This window comes from Salvelinus namaycush, chromosome 1 (assembly GCF_016432855.1).
Source record: "Salvelinus namaycush isolate Seneca chromosome 1, SaNama_1.0, whole genome shotgun sequence".
NCBI lineage: Eukaryota > Metazoa > Chordata > Actinopteri > Salmoniformes > Salmonidae > Salvelinus > Salvelinus namaycush.
In genome coordinates, this window is record NC_052307.1 from 20,185,940 (window position 1) to 20,205,356 (window position 19,417).

The following is a 19,417-nucleotide window of genomic DNA, read 5'->3' on the forward strand; positions in this document are numbered from 1 at the left end:
TCGCAAAGAAGGGCACCTATTGGTAGATGGGTAAAAATAAAAAAGCAGACATTGTGTATCCCTTTGAGCATGGTGAAGTTATTAATTACACTTTGGATGGTGTATGAATACACCCAATCACTACAAAGATAGACGTCCTTCCTAACTCAGTTGCCGGAGAGGAAGGAAACCACTCATGGATTTCGCCATGAGACCAATGGTGACTTTACAATAGTTACAGAGTTTAATGGCTGTGACAGGAGAAAACTGAGGATGTCACGTTCCTGACCTGTTTTCTGTTAGTTTTGTATGTGTTAGTTGGTCAGGACGTGAGTTTGGGTGGGCAGTCTATGTTTTGTGTTTCTATGTTGGTTTAATGGGTACCTGATATGGTTCTCAATTAGAGGCAGGTGGTTTTCATCTCCTCTGATTGAGAATCATATTAAGGTAGGTGGTGTCACATTGTTTGTTTGTGGGTGGTTGTCTCCTGTGTCTGTGTTTGTCGCGCCACACGGGACTGTCTCGGTTTGTTTGTACGTTCGTTCTTTTGTGTAGTCATTTTCCTGTTCGTGAGTTCGTCGTTGTATGTAAGTTCGCATGTCCAGGTCTGTCTACTACGTTTTGTTATTTTGTTAGTTATTCAAGTATAGTTCGTTTTTTGTCTTGTCTAAAATAAATCATGTCAAATTACAACGCTGCGTTTTGGTCGAGTCCCTGCTCCTCCTCTTCGGTTGAAGAGGAGGAGGAATTCCGTTACAGAGGATGGATCAACAACATTGAATTTACTCCACAATACTAACCTAATTGACAGAGGAAAAAGAAGGAAGCCTGTACAGAATACAAAATATTCCAAAACATGCATCCTGTTTGAACAAGGTACTAAAGTAATACTGCAAAAAATGTTGCAAAGAACTTCACTTTTTGTCCTGAATACAAAGTGTTGTGTTTGATGCAAATCCAATACAACACATAACTGAGTACCACTCTATGTAATGAATACGAGGGGAGACAGAGAGTTGGTTTCAAGCGCAGACCACAGGAGGAGGCAGGTAGCTGGGTCCAGGGGCAGGCAGAAGGTCATACACAGGGGGTCCAAAGGGGCAACAGTACAGGCAGGGAAAAGGCTAGTAACGTAGTCCGGGAGATCAGGCAATAGGTAGAGAACAGGAAATCCGATAGGCTAAAGTACAGGCAGGGAATAGACAAAAGGAGTCATTAGTGAGGAAGGCAAAAACTATCATACACAGGAGGAGTAAATCACGGGAAAAACAGAGCTCCGAAAGACGTGTGTCACAAAACAAACAATACCTCACAGTGATGGGGAGCAAATAACTGAACTAAATAGTGTGTGATAATGACATACAGGTGTGTGATCAGGTGATTAGAATTCAGGTGATTGGGATCTGGAGAGTGAGCTGCATTCAGGGGATCTAGGTGTTTGAGAGTGTGAGTTGGAAAGTGCGCTGGAAAGTGAGCTGCGTTCAGGGGATCTACGTGTTTGTGGGTGTGAGTTGGAAGCAGACTTTATACTCTCCATATTTTGAAGTATAGTGGTGGCTGCATCATGTTATGGGTATGCTTGTAATCGTTAAGGACTGGGGAGTTTTTCAGGATAAAAAATAAACGGAATGGAGCTAAGCACATGCAAAATTCTAGAGGAAAACCTGTTTCAGTCTGCTTTCCACCAGACACTGGGAGGTCAATTTACTTTTCAGCAGGACAAACCTATAACACAAGGCCTCAAACACAAGGCCAAATATACACTGGAGTTGCTGGAGTTGCTTACCAAGAAGACAGTGAATGTTCCTGACTGGATGAGTTACAGTTTTGACTTAAATCAGCTTGAAAATCTATGTCAAGACTTGAAGATGATTGTCTAGCACTGATCAACAACCAATTGACGGCACTTGAAGAATTTTGAAAATAATAATGAGAAAATATTGTGCAGTCTAGGTGTGCAAAGCTCTTAGAGACTTACCCAGAAAGATGCATAGCTTTAATCACTGCTAAAGGTAATGCTAACATGTATTGACTCAGGGGTGTGAATACTTATGTAAATGAGATATTTCTGTATTTTTTTTTTTTTTTTTATCGCTAAAATGTTTAAAAACATGTTTTCACTTTGTCATTATGGGGTATTGTGTGTAGATGGGTGAGAAATGTAATCCATTTTTTATTTCAGGCTGTAACACAACAAAATGTGGAATAAGTCAAGGGGTATGAAAACTTTCTGAAGGAACTGTATGTGTAATTGTTGTGTGGGTTTATTTTTTACATTGACACACAGTTTAATGGTAAGAACAATATATAATCTTTCTGAAAAGAAACAGTCAGTCATTACTTTAGAGGGAATTGTCAATTCAACAACCAATGTATTACATCACATCCCTGAGAACCCCATTCTCACATGTTCAGTTATGTTATGGTTTGGTGATACGCCCCCTTTCTTAAAACAAAGACCACATGTCATCCTAAATGCAAACCAGAACCTGGGCTCTAGTGTGTAACCTGTCCCCAACAGCCTGGTCTCATAGCAGGGTCATGAAATAGCAGGGTCATGAAAGTTGGCCCTATGGGAGAACCATTGTCCCTCTTTCACTCCCCCAGAGTGACCTGGTTTGACCGCCTGTGGGACTTACCACAACAAAGGACTGAGGTGGGAGTTTGGTTGGGTCCCTTACTGCAACTTAAGGAAAATCAAACCACGATGAAATATGGTAGTGATTTTATGTGTAATGATGTCATGTACAGCTTTTGTTATAAGTTCATTATTTTCTTTAAAGCTATTTTTGTTCATAAGTAAGTTTTTTCCTGTTTTCCAAGCAAGATACAAGTTGATGCTCTATCATGACAAAATAATAATAATACATTGGGCAAAACTGTGCACGTAAAGTGGAAGTGACAAAAACACCTGAAACTCTACAACTCAGCCTTTAACACCATAGTACCCTGCAAGCTCATCACTGAGCTCAGGACCCTGGGAATGAACACTTGGGACTCCCTCTGCAACTGGATCCTGGAGTTCCTTAAGGTCCGCCCCAAGTGGTGAGGGTAGGCAACAACACATCCGTCACACTGACCATCAACACGGGGGACCCTCAGGGGTGTGTGCTTAGTCCCCTCCTTTACTCCCTGTTCTTCCACGTCTGCGTGGCCATGCACAACTCCAACACAATCATTACGTTTGTTGAAGACACAACAGTGGTAGACCTGATCACTGATGACGATGAGACAGCCTATAGGGAGTAGGTCAGTGACCTGGCAGTGTGGTGCCAGGACAACAATCTCTCCCTCAACATCAGCTAGACAAAGGAGCTGATCGTGGACTACAGAAAACCGAGGGCTGAGCACACCCCCATCCACATCGACGGGGTTGTAGTGGAGCGGGTCGAGAGCTTCAAGTTCCTCTGTTTCCACATCACTAAGGGATTAACATGGTTCACACACACCAACACAGTCGGCAAGAAGGCACGACAACGCCTCGTCGCTCTCAGGAAGCTGAAAAGACTTGGCATGGGCCTGCAAGGCGCTACAGAGGGTAGTGCTTACGGCCCAGTACATCACTGGGGCCTAGCTCCCTGACATCCAGGACCTCTACACCAAGAGGTGTTAGAGGAAGGCCGTAAAAATTGTCAAAGACTCCAACCACTCAAGTCATAGACTGTTCCCTCTGGTACCGCATGGCAAGCAGTAGCGACGCAAGTCTGGAACCTATAGGACTCTGAACAGCTTCTACCCCCAAGATATAAGACTGCTTAATAATTAGTTAAATAGTTAACCAAATAGCTAACCTGACTATCTGCATTGACCCCCTTTTGCACTAACTCTTTTGACTCATCACATGCGCTGCTGCTACTGCTTAACATCTATCCTGTTGCCTAGTCACTTTATCACTACCTATATGTACATATCTACCTCAATTACCTTGTACCGCTGCACATCGATTCGGTACTGGTACCCTGTGTATATAGTGGAGTTATCGTTACCCATTGTGTAGTTATTCCTCGTGTTATTATTTTTAATAAAAAAAATTAAAAAAAAGCATATGACAAATAAAATGTGATTTGAATTGATTTGACAAAACTGTGCATCGAGAGTGGAAGTGACAAAAACATCTGAAACTTGGGCAATAGGGCTATGTCAGGTGTTCTGAGACACTGCTGAACAAAAATGACAATATTCACATGCCGTCATCAGGGACACGCATGTACTCTCCAAGGCTGTTAAGCCCATTTATTCATTTTCTAAATGTTACAGGAGTCTACTGCATTCCAAGTGGAGGTGAAAGAGTTTAAATGGACTGCCAGTTAATCAAAACCATTGCTAGACTAGGCCCTTGTCTCTGGGAGCTGAGAGCAGAGGCGTCATGCCCATAGCGGTTTTGGTTAAGATTTGTCCTGTTTCAAATAATAATAATTTTACATTATTTTTTGTTGTTGTTGTTTCTCTGTAATACCACTAGCCATCTAGGAATTTTATAAAGTAGGCTTTAGCTAGCCCAGATAGGTTCCCAATCTCCCAACCTCATAACTAACTACCAAGAAGCCATTTCAGGCTATACAGTTAGAGTAGTTAGCTTGTCTAACTATCTTAGCTGGCATACCTGCTGGCAAGGTTGGTAGACTTGAGAAAAGCATGCAATAACGAAATGTACTGAATAAGACTCACATTCCTTTCAATCTTTTACCCAGATTTTAGCATTGATGCAGAAAAGCATATTTAGTTTCTTTAAAAAAATACAGACATCTCAAGAGGTATGCTTAGCTATGCAGAAAAATAAATAAATAAATATATATATTTTTTACATAGAATTAAGCATAACAATTATGGCTCTAGATTGTAGGAAAAAGCTGTTTCGGATTTTTTTTTTAATGCAAAAGGACATCCACATGTACTTTGTGACCCCTCAAATTTTTGGGGTGCGTGATGTCCCTGGGTGATAGAGTCTCTGGACTTTATGCCTTCCTCCCAAATCTGTCTTAAAGGCCCATTATCTTAGTAAACAAAAGACTTGACCTACTTATAACATGATCAATACTGTTGTGAAATTGATAACGCTAGTTACTGTCTGAGACATTGCTCATTATATTACATTATAATAAAACAGTATATATGCAAATAATAACTGAATCATAGCATGGTCCATTGCACAGAGTCGCCTTATGGCTCAGTTATTTTGTCTGGATAATTTTATAAACATTTACAAAATGTTGCCAACGCCTGACCCCGACAACCAGAAGCAGACACTACATTGAACTGTCGGAACCCTTTATAATCATTTGACTATATGGGAGGGGCTCCATACCAACATAAAGGATAGCGGGTGCTGGGAAGAGATTCGGCACATAACATCCCTTCTACATCTGTGAAAATGCCGTTGGAATTGTATCTTGATCTGCACTCTCAGCCATGTCGCTCTGTGTTCATTTTTGCAAAGAAAACAAACATTCCGTTTGATTTCAAGTTTGTCGATCTGGCTACAGGTAGGCTACTGCGAGATATTTGGAATGTGATTTATAACGTTTTGAATGTATAGGATTTATGTTGACGACTTCTACACAACAGAGTTTTGGTGTGTATAAAATATGTTCAAATATAGTGAAATTCTATTCGAGGTAAATCAAAAAATGGATTATTTTGAAGCAAGCACCCAACCATTTTAGTAAATATGGGCCTACTGCAAATACAGTTAGGAAGTAGCCTAGCCTATTATGACAATGAAAGTTAGATTTTATATGTATATATGTAGGCCATAAACTTCTAGGTGAAAACAACCAATTGCAAACTTTGAACTTGTTACATAATGACCTTGTTTGTTTATTCAGAAGGTAATATCTAACTGGACCCAATAACTAGATAGAAGTCATGAAACATGAAAGACATACTGTATATGGAAAAGTTTTTTCACCATAGATAATCATCATGCTATATGTGTAAATTCATTATAACAACAAAATAACTATATTTTCTTAAAAGTAATATTGGATAAATCAGTGTCACAATTGTTTTGCTCCTCAGGCCAGCAGTATGGGGAAGACTTTGGTAAGATCAGTGTGGTGAGAAAGGTTCCGGTCATGAGAGATGGAGACTTCATTCTCACAGAGAGGTAAAGTAGTCTACAGTAATCTACACAGAGAGACTTCCCACTGGGCACACACTGGTTGAATCAACATTTCAATGAAATTACTTTGAACCAACGTGGAATAGACGTTGAATTGACGTCTGCCTAGTCGGTTACATGTCGACTCTACTTAGGTTTCTAGGGAGTTCCTTAAATTAATTGTATATCTCTCCTTATTTTTAGTGTTGCCATCCTGAAGTACCTGGCTGAAAAATTTGGCACCTCAGATTCAGACCACTGGTACCCAGCAGACCTGCAAAAGCGAGCCCGGGTCAACGAGTACCTGTCCTGGCAACACGCAGCCATGAGAGCCCATGGCTCAAAGGTGTTCTGGTTCAGGGTAAGATATAAACATCCAATATGTCCTGTAAGTGGAACTGCACTTAGAAAAAAAGGTGCTACCTAGAACCTAAAAGGGTTCTTAGGCTGTCCCCATAGGAGGACCCTTTGAAGACCCATTTTTGGTTGCAGGTAGAACCTTTTTGGTTTCAGGTTTGGTTCCATTCCACAGAGGGTTCTACCTAGAACCAAAAAGGGTTCTCCTATGAGGACAGCCCAAGAACCCTTTTGGAAGCTTTTTTTCTAAGTGTGGACCTTGGCTGGTTATTGAACCATTTGTACACAAATAATTTCTTATGTAATAACTTAGTTAATGACTGAAGGAAATCATTAGCGTCGAACATTTAAGTCTATGGCATTGGTGAATAGACATTTTATCACTGGATTATTTATTAAATGTAGACTCAGCGACATGACTCAGGTGCATAAAGTTAACAGCATAGTGGGTCAATTTCTGGAATAACTAAGAGCATTGAAGCGCGAGGCTCAACTTCTTCGTTGTTTTGGTACCCTGACTACCACACTGTGAACAGTGTTGCAACTTGCTAATTTCAATATCTCCGGTGCTGCTCGTGGCAAGTTCATTTTGCTCAGTCTACCTTTAAATCATATTGAATAAGTATGGGTATAGACACGTAAATGTAATGTAAATGAAATGTAAAAAATATTTACATATTTTTAGGCAATAGTTCCCATCATAACTGGTTCAGACGTCCCTAAGGAGAAAATGGACTCCGCTATGGAGGACCTGACACTGTCTCTGAAGGTGTTTGAGGAGAAGTTCCTGGACGACAGACCCTTCATCATTGGGGAAAAGATCTCACTAGCAGACCTGGTGGCAATAGTAGAGATCATGCAGGTAACATTAAATTTGTAAAAATGTGAAAGGGTAGGGAAGAGTGAGTTGTGCATGATTTTGAAGCTATTGTGTGAGGGATTCTCTCACTAACTGTTGTAAATGTCCCTCCCAATGTCTTTGGTTGCAGATTTGCGCTGTACTTTCCCTGAAATGATATGGGTTTTCCTGTGTGTGCATGTTTTTCAGCCGGTTGGCACTGGTCTGGATTTGTTTGAGAACAGGCCCATTCTCGGTGCCTGGAGAGACAGGGTAAAAATGGAGCTTGGCGAGGCTCTCTTTGACGAAGCTCACAAGACCATCATGGATGTGGCCAGCCTGCCTCAAACCTTTGAGAACAATGGAATGCTGGAATTTCTCAAGCCAAAGATACAGAAGATGTTCAACTAACTCATGATGAGAACATTTTGACCACCAAGTATTGTGTGACAATGCTTTTAATTTTTGTCTTAATATTTTTTATTAGCAACCTGAACTCAAGTTTAGACGTAACATAGTAAACGCACATCCGATACTCCAATTAGTATGATATGTTATATTTCGTATTGTATGTATTAATTTGTGGAACTCCATCAACCATTTTGTGTGATATGTTACAAATTACAATTCGCATGATATGTTACGGATTGCAATTCATACAATATGTTACAAATTTGCAAATCGTATGATATGTTACGAATTCCAATTTGTTGCGGCTAACTTTAGCTAGGTGGCTAACGTTAACTAGGCTAGGGGTTAAGGTTAGGGTTAAGGGAAGGGTTAGCTAACATGCTAAGTAGTTGCAAAGTAGCTAAAAAGTAGTAAGTTGTTGCAAAGTTGCTAATTATCTAAAATGCTAAAGTTGTCCGTGATGAGATTCAGAACACACAACCTTTGGGTTGCTAGACGTTCCCGTTATACGCCCATCCAGCCACCCTGACTAACCACCCTACTTTTGCCTTAAGTAACCATCTGTCTTATGTTACCATACCAAATATAACATATCATACTAATTTGAGAGTCCCGGATTTACATTTACTATGTTATGTCTAGTCTATGAGACCAAGCTGTTATTAGAATAAACTCTTAATTTCTTGATAATAAATCAAATAAAATCTAAATGTGTCTTTTTCCAATTTTTTCAAATGATTTTTAATTCTTTAAAAGAATTAAACAATAGAATGTAAAGTACTATTTGGTGAGAGATGCAAAGGTTCTGCAGTCCAAAACCTGAAAGAAAATTGTTTAAACTCTTCCCATTTTTCTAAAAAGGTTTAGTTCTAAAAATAAAATGCCCAATTAACAATAGAATGTAAAGTACTATTTGATGAGATATGCAAAAGTCCAAAACCTGAAAGAACATTCTTCAAACTCTTCACATTTCATTTACAGTGCCTAGTGAAAGTCTACACATCCCTTGCACAGTTTTCACCTTTTGCTGCCTTAATAAAATTATGTAAATCTAAAAAAGGAAATAATTGGATTTTAGTGGATTTTTCCCCTGCTTATCTACCCAACCTGCTTCACATTAACAAAGTGACATTTATAGAAAATGTTCTTAGTTAATAAAAATATTAAAGAAAGATGTCTTGCATAAGATTGCACGTCTTCACACTCCAGAGTTAATACTTGGTGGAAGCGCCTTTGGCAGAAATTACAGCTGTGAATAATTTTGAATAAGATTCTACCAAATCTGCACAACTGCACAACTCTATCCATTGTTTTTGTTAAAATTGCTCCAGCTCAGTAAATTTGGTTGGGAATCATTGATGGACAGCCATAATCAAACCTTGCCTCTGATTGTCAAACAGATTCAAGTCAGGACTGCTACTGGTCAACTCAGGAACACTCAGCACCATGCTGGTGTGTCTTTGGCATTAACATTTGTATAATTGTCCCTCTGAAAAATAAAACTGACATTGAAATAGTGTAGACTTTCACTAGGCACTGTACATAAAGCCACACTCCTTAATTTGTGCAAATCATCATTACAAAAATACATAACAAATATAAAAAGACAAATAAAGCCAATACATGCACCGCTACTTAAAAGTAAAATACTATGAAACCCAGTACACCTGAGCATAAAAAGCCAACAACAGCAGTAGCAAAAAAGGATTTTACAATAAAATAATTAGCACTTGCTTGTAATATCTGTCAATGACAAACATTAAGTATATTGTGACATAATACACTGTCCTGAAGAACTGAAAAGGAGACAATGTATTCAAACTCAAAAGCAGATCAAGCTGCCCCAGTTTCTCCACTCAGGCTTTTGCTTGATGCATTTGATGCCTTGGTACCACAGAAAAGAGCCCAGAGTTTCTCCCTCAGGTTCTTATTGGAGATAGTCAAGAGAACGCCTGATGCTATGCAATAGAAGGAGTAACCCAGCAGGAGTGAGTTAATGCTAATGTCAGAGCCATATAGTTTAGAGAGATAGAACAAGGAGATGGTGGTCAGAGTGGTTATGTAGACGCCCACCAGGGCCACAGTAAGCTTGCACACCAGCAGGTAGGAGTCAGCACTCTGAACATCGGTCTTGTTCTTTCTCATCCCCAGCGTGTGTTTGCAGAGATGGACCACCAGTCTGATGGAGGAGGGAACCATCACCATCACAGGTAACGGAGCCAGGTAGCAGATGAAGACTAGCACATAAAGGTTCATGTTGATCCAAGTGGGGAATAGAGGTGTCTTAATCACGCAGGTGGTGTTCTTTGTCACAGGTGTTACGTATGACTCGTTACGGTAATTAAGGGAGAAGAAGGGGGAAAACATCACACAGGAGTTCAGGAAGGTCACTGCAAGAGCCACGTTGATGATGGGTGAGATGTTTGTCTTGATCTTAGCGAACAGCTCAGAGGTGAAGTTGACCACCTTCACACAATAGAGGACACTCAGCCAGGCGATGGACCAGAAGCTCAAACAGCTGCTGCTCAGCCACACATACAACATGGCACAGAAGAACATGGGTAGATCATCCCAACACAACACCCCACGCCACATAGTGACTACGATGCCAAAGGTGGAGAGGTGCAGGAAAACATTGCCCAGGGAGATAGTGGAGATGATCAGTCCCACAGTCTGGACACCACCAGCCTTCCACTGCTGGAACATGGTTGTTATCAAGTTGAATGTGTTCCATAGCACTCCAATAACGACCAGGACAGCTATACCATACAGCTGGACTTCATGTTGTCCAAAACCCATAGTTATAACCAGAGGAGAACGATTTGGCAGAATTCCTCTTTGTTATGAAGCAGAGTATTATTCACATACCATTTTATAGAGAAAATGAGGATTCCTATGCAAATCTGTTTCTGTGAGTAATGACTCTCTGAGATAATGTAAATGAGGGACAATGTTGATTGATGGTAGGGCATGGCCATTCCACAGCAGAATTTGAAAACACAAATTAGCCATGAGGAAGACAAGTCACGTTATTCATGACCATTTTGCTTTTATGAAAAGCATGCATGAAGTATACATTGACTAGAATGTAGACTATTACTGGATTTGTAATACTGTAACCAGACACAGATTAAATTGAAGATGGAGGGAAGGAGTAGGGATGCAAGATAGTCAATACTTGTATCATCTCAACCACTCTCATTGTCCCTACTGAGGATAAACATGACATGTTACTTACTGTCTGCCTTGCCACTGTCCATCGTGCCATGGCTTTTGTTTACAGACCAGACACTCATTTACTTACAAGCATCTTCTGGGGCTGGTTTTACATTTTTAAACCATGGAAATGATATGTATTTTATTTTCCTTTGCCTGATGAGGCTGGATGTATTTCCTTATTCAAATCCATTATGTATTTCATTTGTACAAATTAGCTTATTCAAAATGAAGTTCTGTGCTTTTCATCCTGTTTCAATGTTATGTAATTCACAATGTAAATGGTTTTGAGCCCATAGTCTCTTTTCTCCAGATTTTGGATTTTTCTCAGGCATAATTGCACAAGCAATTTTAATGTCACACAATAACAAAAACAAAATATATTTAACTACTGTGAAACTAAAGCTAGTATGTGACACAATTATATAGTCCTCCTTTTCAAGCTCCTGTGGTGGCCAAATACATCCAATTCTGTTCCATACTAATTATTTACTGCTATCTAGAGTTTTAAATGATTTCTTGATTGGGCACCAAATCAGGAAACTTGTTTGGCACAACTTTCCCCCCAAAGAAACTGTCACTCATACTGCATAAAAAAACATCAAGCCTACTGTAGCCTATATCATATCTGGACTAGGATGCAGTGCACATCTTCACAATCAAGTTAAGTGGTCAGGATACAGCCATGCCCAGATACAATGACTTCCTTCATAGGGATATGTGACCCTTTGATTTGCAAATACTGATAGTGACAGAAATCTTCATTTGATCTAATTTATCGGTATACCCCATGGTAGGCCTACTTCATATGTTAGTCTTTAATTCATATGAATGCATTCGTGTAATTTTCATGTAATAAATGATCAAATAATTTCAAAGTAGCAAATAACATAAAACAATAGACAAACGCTACTTTGTTCCAGCTTTGGCTGCACAACAGGGATACATGCATAATGCTATACAACAACGACGACTGGACCAGTCTTGAATTTCACAGACTTAGAATATTGTTTGGTCAATGGAACTGAAACAGCTCCAAGCAGATGTACATGTGATCACTGACCCACACAGGAAGGAGAAGAACCAGTATGAGTCAGAAGAAAGAGATTCACTCTCTCTGACAATTTCCAAAATGCCTTGTAAACGGCTAAATCTATGTGAATATGAAACACATAAACTGGTCCGAATACAAAGTGTAAGGCTGGGATCGCTGAAATGGACATTTAACGGTGTCATACTGATGTTCATCTGGTGAGTATTCTGCAGAATGATTCAGTTTGCGGTAATAACGGTAGTAGACAAGGAACGCCCACGGACCTTGATCAAGAATGTGTGCATGAAAATAAAGTATGAACGTTATTATAGATAACGAATACATTCTGAAATAATGATGTATTACTTTTATCAATTGTATTAACTATTTATTTTAATGTGTTTACCATCCATCTTCTAGCCATACCAATAATATTTCAAAATGAATGTTATTATAGATAGTGAATACATTCTAAAATAATGATGTATTACTTTTATCAATTGTATTTACTATTTTTATTTATTTATTTACCATCCAACTTTTCTAGCCATACCAATAGTATTTCAAATCCATCAGGGACACATACAAGTAATTTACTCCAATTTGCAACATTCTATAATAAAATACTGTTTTACATTGTAGCATTGTAATGTTCTGGAACAAGGAGTACCAAGAACACGACTATGTGGTCAGCTCTGTTACTGCTAAGGTCAAGGGAGTGGCCATGACCAGCTTGCCAGATGTTGGTGATATAGTATGGGATGTTGTAGATTACAGTGGGCCATCACAGGTGTGTGTGTGCATTCATACGTGTGTGTTTTACAAACATTGTTGTTTTATTGTTGTATATTATACACATATTAGATTTGTATAATACATGCATATATTTGTACATTGGTTCTGACTTTCTATACATTTGTTGGACTTTCTGTTTAAGGGAAAGAATTCATTTTTCGTGGTGACCAATGTCATTGTTACAAAAAATCAAAGGCAAGGAAAATGCCCTGAGGTAGAGTGCCAGTAGGACGTCCCTACCCAATTCCTGTAAATGATCATGTCTGATATCACTTCTATTAACCACACTACTTGATGACTAGAACCAACTCATCTCCCGGGAGTCTGTGTATTACAGGTCCCTCCTTACGGAAAAGTGTGTTGGACAGACAAGGACTGTGTGAAGGGGTTCTGGGATCAGAACAGCCACGGTACAACTACAGCTGTCTACAACTTTTCTCCTGATCATTCTCCTCTGTTTGTGTCATCTCTATCTGGTTAGACCCTGAGTTCTTGCAAGGAGGGGAGGAATTTGTCCCTGATGTGTTGAGGTTTCAGATGGTCTGCTCTGTTCTCTCTGTCTTTACTGTAGGCAGATACATTCTGTATCTGTAAGGTTATGTAAGGGTTACACAGTAGTAGTAAACATGTAGACACATGATAATAGAACAGCTAGGACAATTTTTGTTATTATTTGTCATGTGAACCATATAATAGTTCAAATTGAACTCATTCTAAATTTCACATTTTGCTTTCCTTTCAGGGGTTCAGACAGGTGCATGTGTGAAGTTTGATGTAACACAGAAAACATGTGAGGTGTCTACATGGTGCCCCATAGAGACCAAGAAAACGCCCCCCAAGTAAATAAGCTCACTATGATTTGTATTCTCATTATCAGTTTGTGTGCCTGCCTTCCCCCTCTCATCATATTCAGTGTGATTTTACTTGCAGTCTCTGCAGAGGTTAATTACTCAGTAAATCAAGTTATCTTCACTTCTACATAGACCACTGCCTGACAGCTATATTTATACTTTAGTTCCTCTAATGTGGAGGAAGCTCACCACATTACCGCTGCATGAGTGTATAGTCAAATATGATGAGGAACATTGTTTCAAAGTAGTTTCACAACAACTTTGGAATGAAAATGAATGGCTCTATTCAATTGTGGAAGTTCAGCTTTGTAGCGTGATTGAAATTAAAATGCAATGTTCCCGTTTTAGCAGAGACTGCATTCACGGTAAACGCTGCATGTCGGCTCAACCTGAAATTAGCTTTACATTTCTATCACGGAATCTGTAACGCTTCAGCTTTAAAGATTGAATAGAGCCCTAAACCGTCAGCTGTAAAAACATATTTTTTTCACAACTATGCTTCAATAGTGCAATTGATGACTGCTCTGACATCTAGGCCTGCTCTCTTGGCATCAGCTGAGAACTTCACAGTCCTCATCAAGAACAACATAAGATTCCCAAACTTTAACTTCATTAGGTGAGACTGCCCAATTCAATGTGAATAGATTTTTATTTTTAGCTTGCACACCACAGTTAAGTATATTATATATATTATATTCAGAGTAACCTTCACCACCCCACCTTTACATACTCAAAGGGTCATAATCACAAAAAACAGAATTACATGAATTCATAAACAGATGGAAAACGAGCACCATCTTTACATTCAGCTGATCTTACTAATGTGTGTTTGTCTCACAGAAGGAACATCCTCCCTGAGATGACGGACAGCTACCTGAAGCACTGCAAATTTAACAGGCGTACCGACCCCTGGTGCCCCATCTTCCGCCTCGGGGACATTGTGCAGGAGGCCAGAGAGAACTTCTCAGAGATGGCAGTTGAGGTGGGCTGCTCTGTTAGAGGAAATTTCTCAAATAACCACAAACTTACTCTATGACTCTCAATTATGTATGTATGTCACTGATGTCTGCATCTATTTTGGCATTGCACATACTGGCAATTCATAAAGTTGAACATATTTGATTACTTAATGAATTACAGAATGAAATCACCTTAATTACTTCAGATGTGAGAGGGTTTACATGATTGTCAGGTAAGGTTGACGTACAACAAGTTGAGTGGATCATCTCCACCATGCTCTCTCACCAAAGGGTGGCGTCATTGGGATCCAAATTAAGTGGGATTGTAATCTGGACGGGTTCTTGAGGAACTGTCTGCCCAAATACTCCTTCCGCCGGCTGGATGAGAAGGAGAGCAACAGAACTCTGTACCCTGGTCTCAACTTCAGGTAATTGTGACTGGCCTTGTTCTTTAGGCCGAATGCCATAGACCATACATGGCCAGTTGACCCATTTCAAATGAGATTATGGAAAACTGTCAATCTATACTGGAATAGGCATTTGTAATTGTAGATATTGGTGCATCCAGATATTACAGTGTAACATAGTTTTTTTACAGTTTTATAACTACATGTGTTGGCAGGTTTGCTAGATATCAGACAGAGAAAGGTGTTGGGGAGAGAACCCTGTTTAAAGCGTTTGGGATCAGGTTTGATGTCATGGTATTCGGAAAGGTTTGTATGACTTATTAAGTCTTATCATTCAAACCTGCAATAATGATGATGGTAATCTTACGAATGAGCATATATTATTCTAATCAGTGCATGAATCAGAATAATACAAATGGTCATTTATCATGTGTGTTCTTTTAAAGGCAGGAAAATTCAGCATAATCCAACTGATCATCTATATTGGATCAACTCTATCCTATTATGCACTGGTGAGCTTTATTCAGATGTTTTTATTCAACTTTTTTTTGAAATTCAACATTTTAACAGGCAAAGAAGCCTACATTGACTGTGACTTTCCCCAGACCACTTTATTCATTGACTGGCTCATTGGGACCAGCTGCTTCTCTAAAGAAGCCAGGCAGAACTACTCAGAGAAAAAGGTTGAATCTGTTCAGGACAGACAACAGGTAGGAGTGGGATGGCATTCCCCACTGGGGATTATACATGCCCTCAAATCCACAGCAGCATTTGCATTCCCATTGACTGAATGTTGGATGTAAATATGTGGTGAGACGCTGAACAATGGCACTATTCTTCTTCTGTGTTCCAGTGCATTCTTTGTGTCTCGTTTGTGGACGAGAACCATATAAGAGTGGTGAAAAGATCACATAGGAAAAGTTTACAACAAGTGAAGCCCATGTCCGTTCACCCATTCAAGGTTAGCATAATTGTGTTTTCCCAAATGTAGTGCCATTCTCACCCCCTGATACAGTAGATACTCACTTTTAACCTCACTTTATGTTACCCTTCTCTTGTATTTTACACAGTTACTGAGTAAGGTAAACTATTGTATATAAGTACATATGACTACTGTAATATGTATGTATTGCATTCTTGTTGTCAGGACGACATAAAGCACCTGAGTGCCATGGCTGGTGTATTGCAGAAAGGGCACATCATAGACAAGCAGCCCCAGGCTCTCACTCGGCCCAGCCGTCCAGCCTGGTGTCTGTGTGGCTGCTGCCTCCCCTCCACCCATCCCCAGGAGCAGCTGTGCTGCAGGATGAGCAGAGGTCGCTGCATCACCACCTCCTCCCTGTTTGAACAGCTGGTGCTGAGTCGGCCCTTGTTGGAGGCAGCGTTGCTGTACAGGGAGCCTCTTTGTGAGCTGACCGAGGGGGAGCAGGGGACCAACGCCCTGCGCCACTGCGCCTACAATCAGTATATCACCTGGAGATTTGGGGCCCCACCCAGAGAAAGCCTCCCTGTCATACCCAGTTGTAGTGTGTGGAGAATCAGAGAGGAATACTCCAGCCAAGATGGAGAGTACACTGGCATGAGACCCAGTAGAACTACTTCTCCCCAGTCCAGCCCTAACACATAGCTTTAGAGAAGAGGGAGAGTCAGTGTTCTAGAAAGCAGTGTTCTACATAGAAAGCTCCATCAGAGACTGGTCCTCATCATGTAGCAGCTGTAGCATGCATTTGTACTGGTGTATTTATCTAATCTTCCATTCTGCATTAAGGTTAACATTTTCAACTTGATCATTATCCTCGCCTATAGATATTGTGTCTATCCATCCCACTGTCTAGAGACCATGAATGATGAAGAGGGCTCCCAAGTGGCGCAGCGGTCTAAGGCGTTGCATCTCAGTGCTAGAGGCGTCACTACAGATCCTGGTTTGAATCCAGGCTGTATCACAATCGGCCGTGATTGGGAGTCCCATAGGGCGGTGCACAATTGGCCCAGCGTTGTTCGGGTTTGGCCGGGGTAGGCCGTCATTGTAAATAAGAATTTGTTCTTAACTGACTTGCCTAGTTAAATAAAGATAAAATTAAAAATATATATTTTTAAATTTTAAAACTAAAAAAGATTGCGGAAGATCCATTATCTTAGATGACAATGAATTGGAGCTAACTGGAGAAGGGAATTGTGTTATCATTTTGTTGACTGTCTGCATACATGTAACCTATTTCAATTCTTTTTTATATTGAACAAATCTTTTTTGCCATGTGCAATAAATGTAATTTTGAAAATATTGTTGACTTGATGATAATGTAATTTCACATCTTCTCCAGTTCTTGTGTGCATACAATAGTACATACCGTTTCTATGGATCCATTGTAGTCGATGTACAGTAGTTTTATTATGCCTCTACTCAGATGAGTTAGATTTGCGAAATGAGCTAGGGTCAGTTGCAATGGAGATTTTAGCATGTAAATCTACGTGGGGCAAAAAAAAAATTAAAGGTGGGATGCATGCCAGCAAAGCCACAACACAACACAACACTAAACAATACATGAATTGCACTATAACAGTGACAAACGGTTCCCACAAACTGGCCTACATAGAGCTGTCTCAACAGCAGTCCCAACAGCAGTCCCAACACCTTACTACTGCTACACCTGGCTATCAGGGGAGCCTTGTCTAGCAGCGAAACAGTTCATTCAGCCTCATTTACTGCCTTTTTAAAAAAACATAGCTGATATGACTGACTTACTTAAACAAATGTGGTTTCTACTGACATTTGAAATGTACAAACTATGGCATAAGGGGATGACAAACGGATAAAAGGCAATCCGTAATTTCGATAAAGACATTAATGAGCGAGCTAGGACGGACGTTGTCAATATAAGTATTGGATCCGCACTTTTGAAATGTGCAGCGACAGAATTCAGAACATGGGCCATTCTTACAGTATTTTCCCTGTACACCAAGTCAGAACCATAAGATAAATAACGGGGCATATAAGCAGACAATGAAAGCTCTTACAATATTTGATGATTACATTTCTCTAAAAACAGGCAATAGGCTAATTAAGAGAGGAAAAGGGACCAAATTATTAGCGTGAGGCACATGGGCTACTAACAACTTATTAAACAACATACACTAAGTAACGTTTTTACTTTCTTAGCTACAGTATACATATCTCCCTGGCATATTACATCATTTATGCAGCAGAATACAATACATTTTTGGACTTCAAAACCACTCATTTTTTAAATTTGAGATTTCTAACTTGTTGTGTAATGTTTATGTCCAATGAGCACTGATAAGTTTTATCTATAATTTCTCTTCATTATTTATCTTCATGTGACAAGGATTAAAAAGGATTTACCAGTAGATTGTCAACTTGATTCATGATGATGACTGCTAGCTAAGATTTTGAAAGTATGACGTTGACATGATCAGTCCAAATCAAAGCTACTGTACATGTAACGTGATTTGACGTCATTTTATCTGTGGCCAATGACCTTGAGTCTTCTTGGATGGGCACTTCTAAAGTCAGCAGCCAAAGGGCTAGAATGTGTGAAGTCTCCCCTTACACTTCACGGTGACGTAGTTTCCCCATGAGTGACAGAACACTGAGCCAATCACGGCGCAACACTCCGTATTTTCTGCTGGCTTGCCCCACCACCACAGAAAGCACTGAGCTAGGCTGAATCACCTGCATTTTGGAGCTGCCTTACTCAAGAAAACAAAAAGAGACCATGTTTGTTTGCAGCTTTCTTAACTCAATGATAAACTCAGCAAAAAAAGAAATGTCCTCTCACTGTCAACTGCGTTTATTTTCAGCAAACTTAACATGTGTAAATATTTGTATGAACATAACAAGATTCAACAACTGAGATATAAACTGAACAAGTTCCATAGACATGTGACAAACAGAAATGGAATAATGTGTCCCTGAACAAAGGGGGAGGTAAAAATCAAAAGTAACAGTCGGTATCTGGTGTGGCTACCAGCTGCATTAAGTACTGCGGTGCATCTCCTCCTCATGGACTGCAACAGATTTGCCAGTTCTTGCTGTGAGATGTTACCCCACTCTTCCACCAAGGCACCTGCAAGTTCCCAGACATTTCTGGGGGGAATGGCCCTAGCCCTGATCCTCCGATCCAACAGGTCCCAGACGTGCTCAATGGTATTGAGATCCGGGTTCTTCGCTGGCCATGGCAGAACACTGACATTCCTGTCTTGCAGGAAATCATGCACAGAATGAACAGTATGGCTGGTGGCATTGTCATGCTGGAGAGTCATGTCAGGATGAGCCTGCAGGAAGGGTACCATATGAGGGAGGAGGATGTCTTCCCTGTAACGCACAGCGTTGAGATTGCCTGCAATGACAACAAGCTCAGTCCGATGGTGCTGTGACACACCGCCCCAGACCATGACGGACCCTCCACCTCCAAATCGATCCCGCTCCAGAGTACAGGCCTCGGTGTAACGC

At 40.1% G+C, this 19,417-nt stretch overlaps 3 protein-coding genes across 3 annotated transcripts; 2 read left to right on the plus strand and 1 right to left on the minus strand.

Moving 5' to 3' along the window:
* Positions 1-5,293: 5,293 nt before the first annotated feature.
* On the plus strand, positions 5,294-8,395 carry gstt1a (glutathione S-transferase theta 1a). The gene is made up of 5 exons (XM_039010221.1): positions 5,294-5,462; positions 5,998-6,085; positions 6,284-6,440; positions 7,122-7,298; positions 7,485-8,395. The coding sequence occupies exons 1-5, from the start codon at positions 5,351-5,353 to the stop codon at positions 7,683-7,685; spliced, it is 735 nt and encodes a 244-aa protein (XP_038866149.1). The 5' UTR covers positions 5,294-5,350; the 3' UTR covers positions 7,686-8,395.
* A 133-nt stretch (positions 8,396-8,528) lies between these two features.
* On the plus strand, positions 8,529-16,892 carry LOC120060675 (P2X purinoceptor 4-like). The gene is made up of 14 exons (XM_039010108.1): positions 8,529-9,895; positions 10,001-12,152; positions 12,577-12,724; positions 12,872-12,943; positions 13,067-13,139; positions 13,472-13,568; positions 14,116-14,196; positions 14,421-14,562; positions 14,831-14,967; positions 15,162-15,252; positions 15,393-15,458; positions 15,552-15,656; positions 15,800-15,907; positions 16,094-16,892. Exons 2-14 carry the CDS (start codon positions 11,920-11,922, stop codon positions 16,571-16,573), a joined length of 1,833 nt encoding a protein of 610 aa, XP_038866036.1. The 5' UTR covers positions 8,529-9,895; positions 10,001-11,919; the 3' UTR covers positions 16,574-16,892.
* LOC120050914 (taste receptor type 2 member 40-like) lies at positions 9,519-10,667 on the minus strand. The gene has a single exon (XM_038997443.1). The coding sequence runs from the start codon at positions 10,482-10,484 to the stop codon at positions 9,519-9,521; it is 966 nt and encodes a 321-aa protein (XP_038853371.1). The 5' UTR covers positions 10,485-10,667.
* Positions 16,893-19,417: the final 2,525 nt, after the last annotated feature.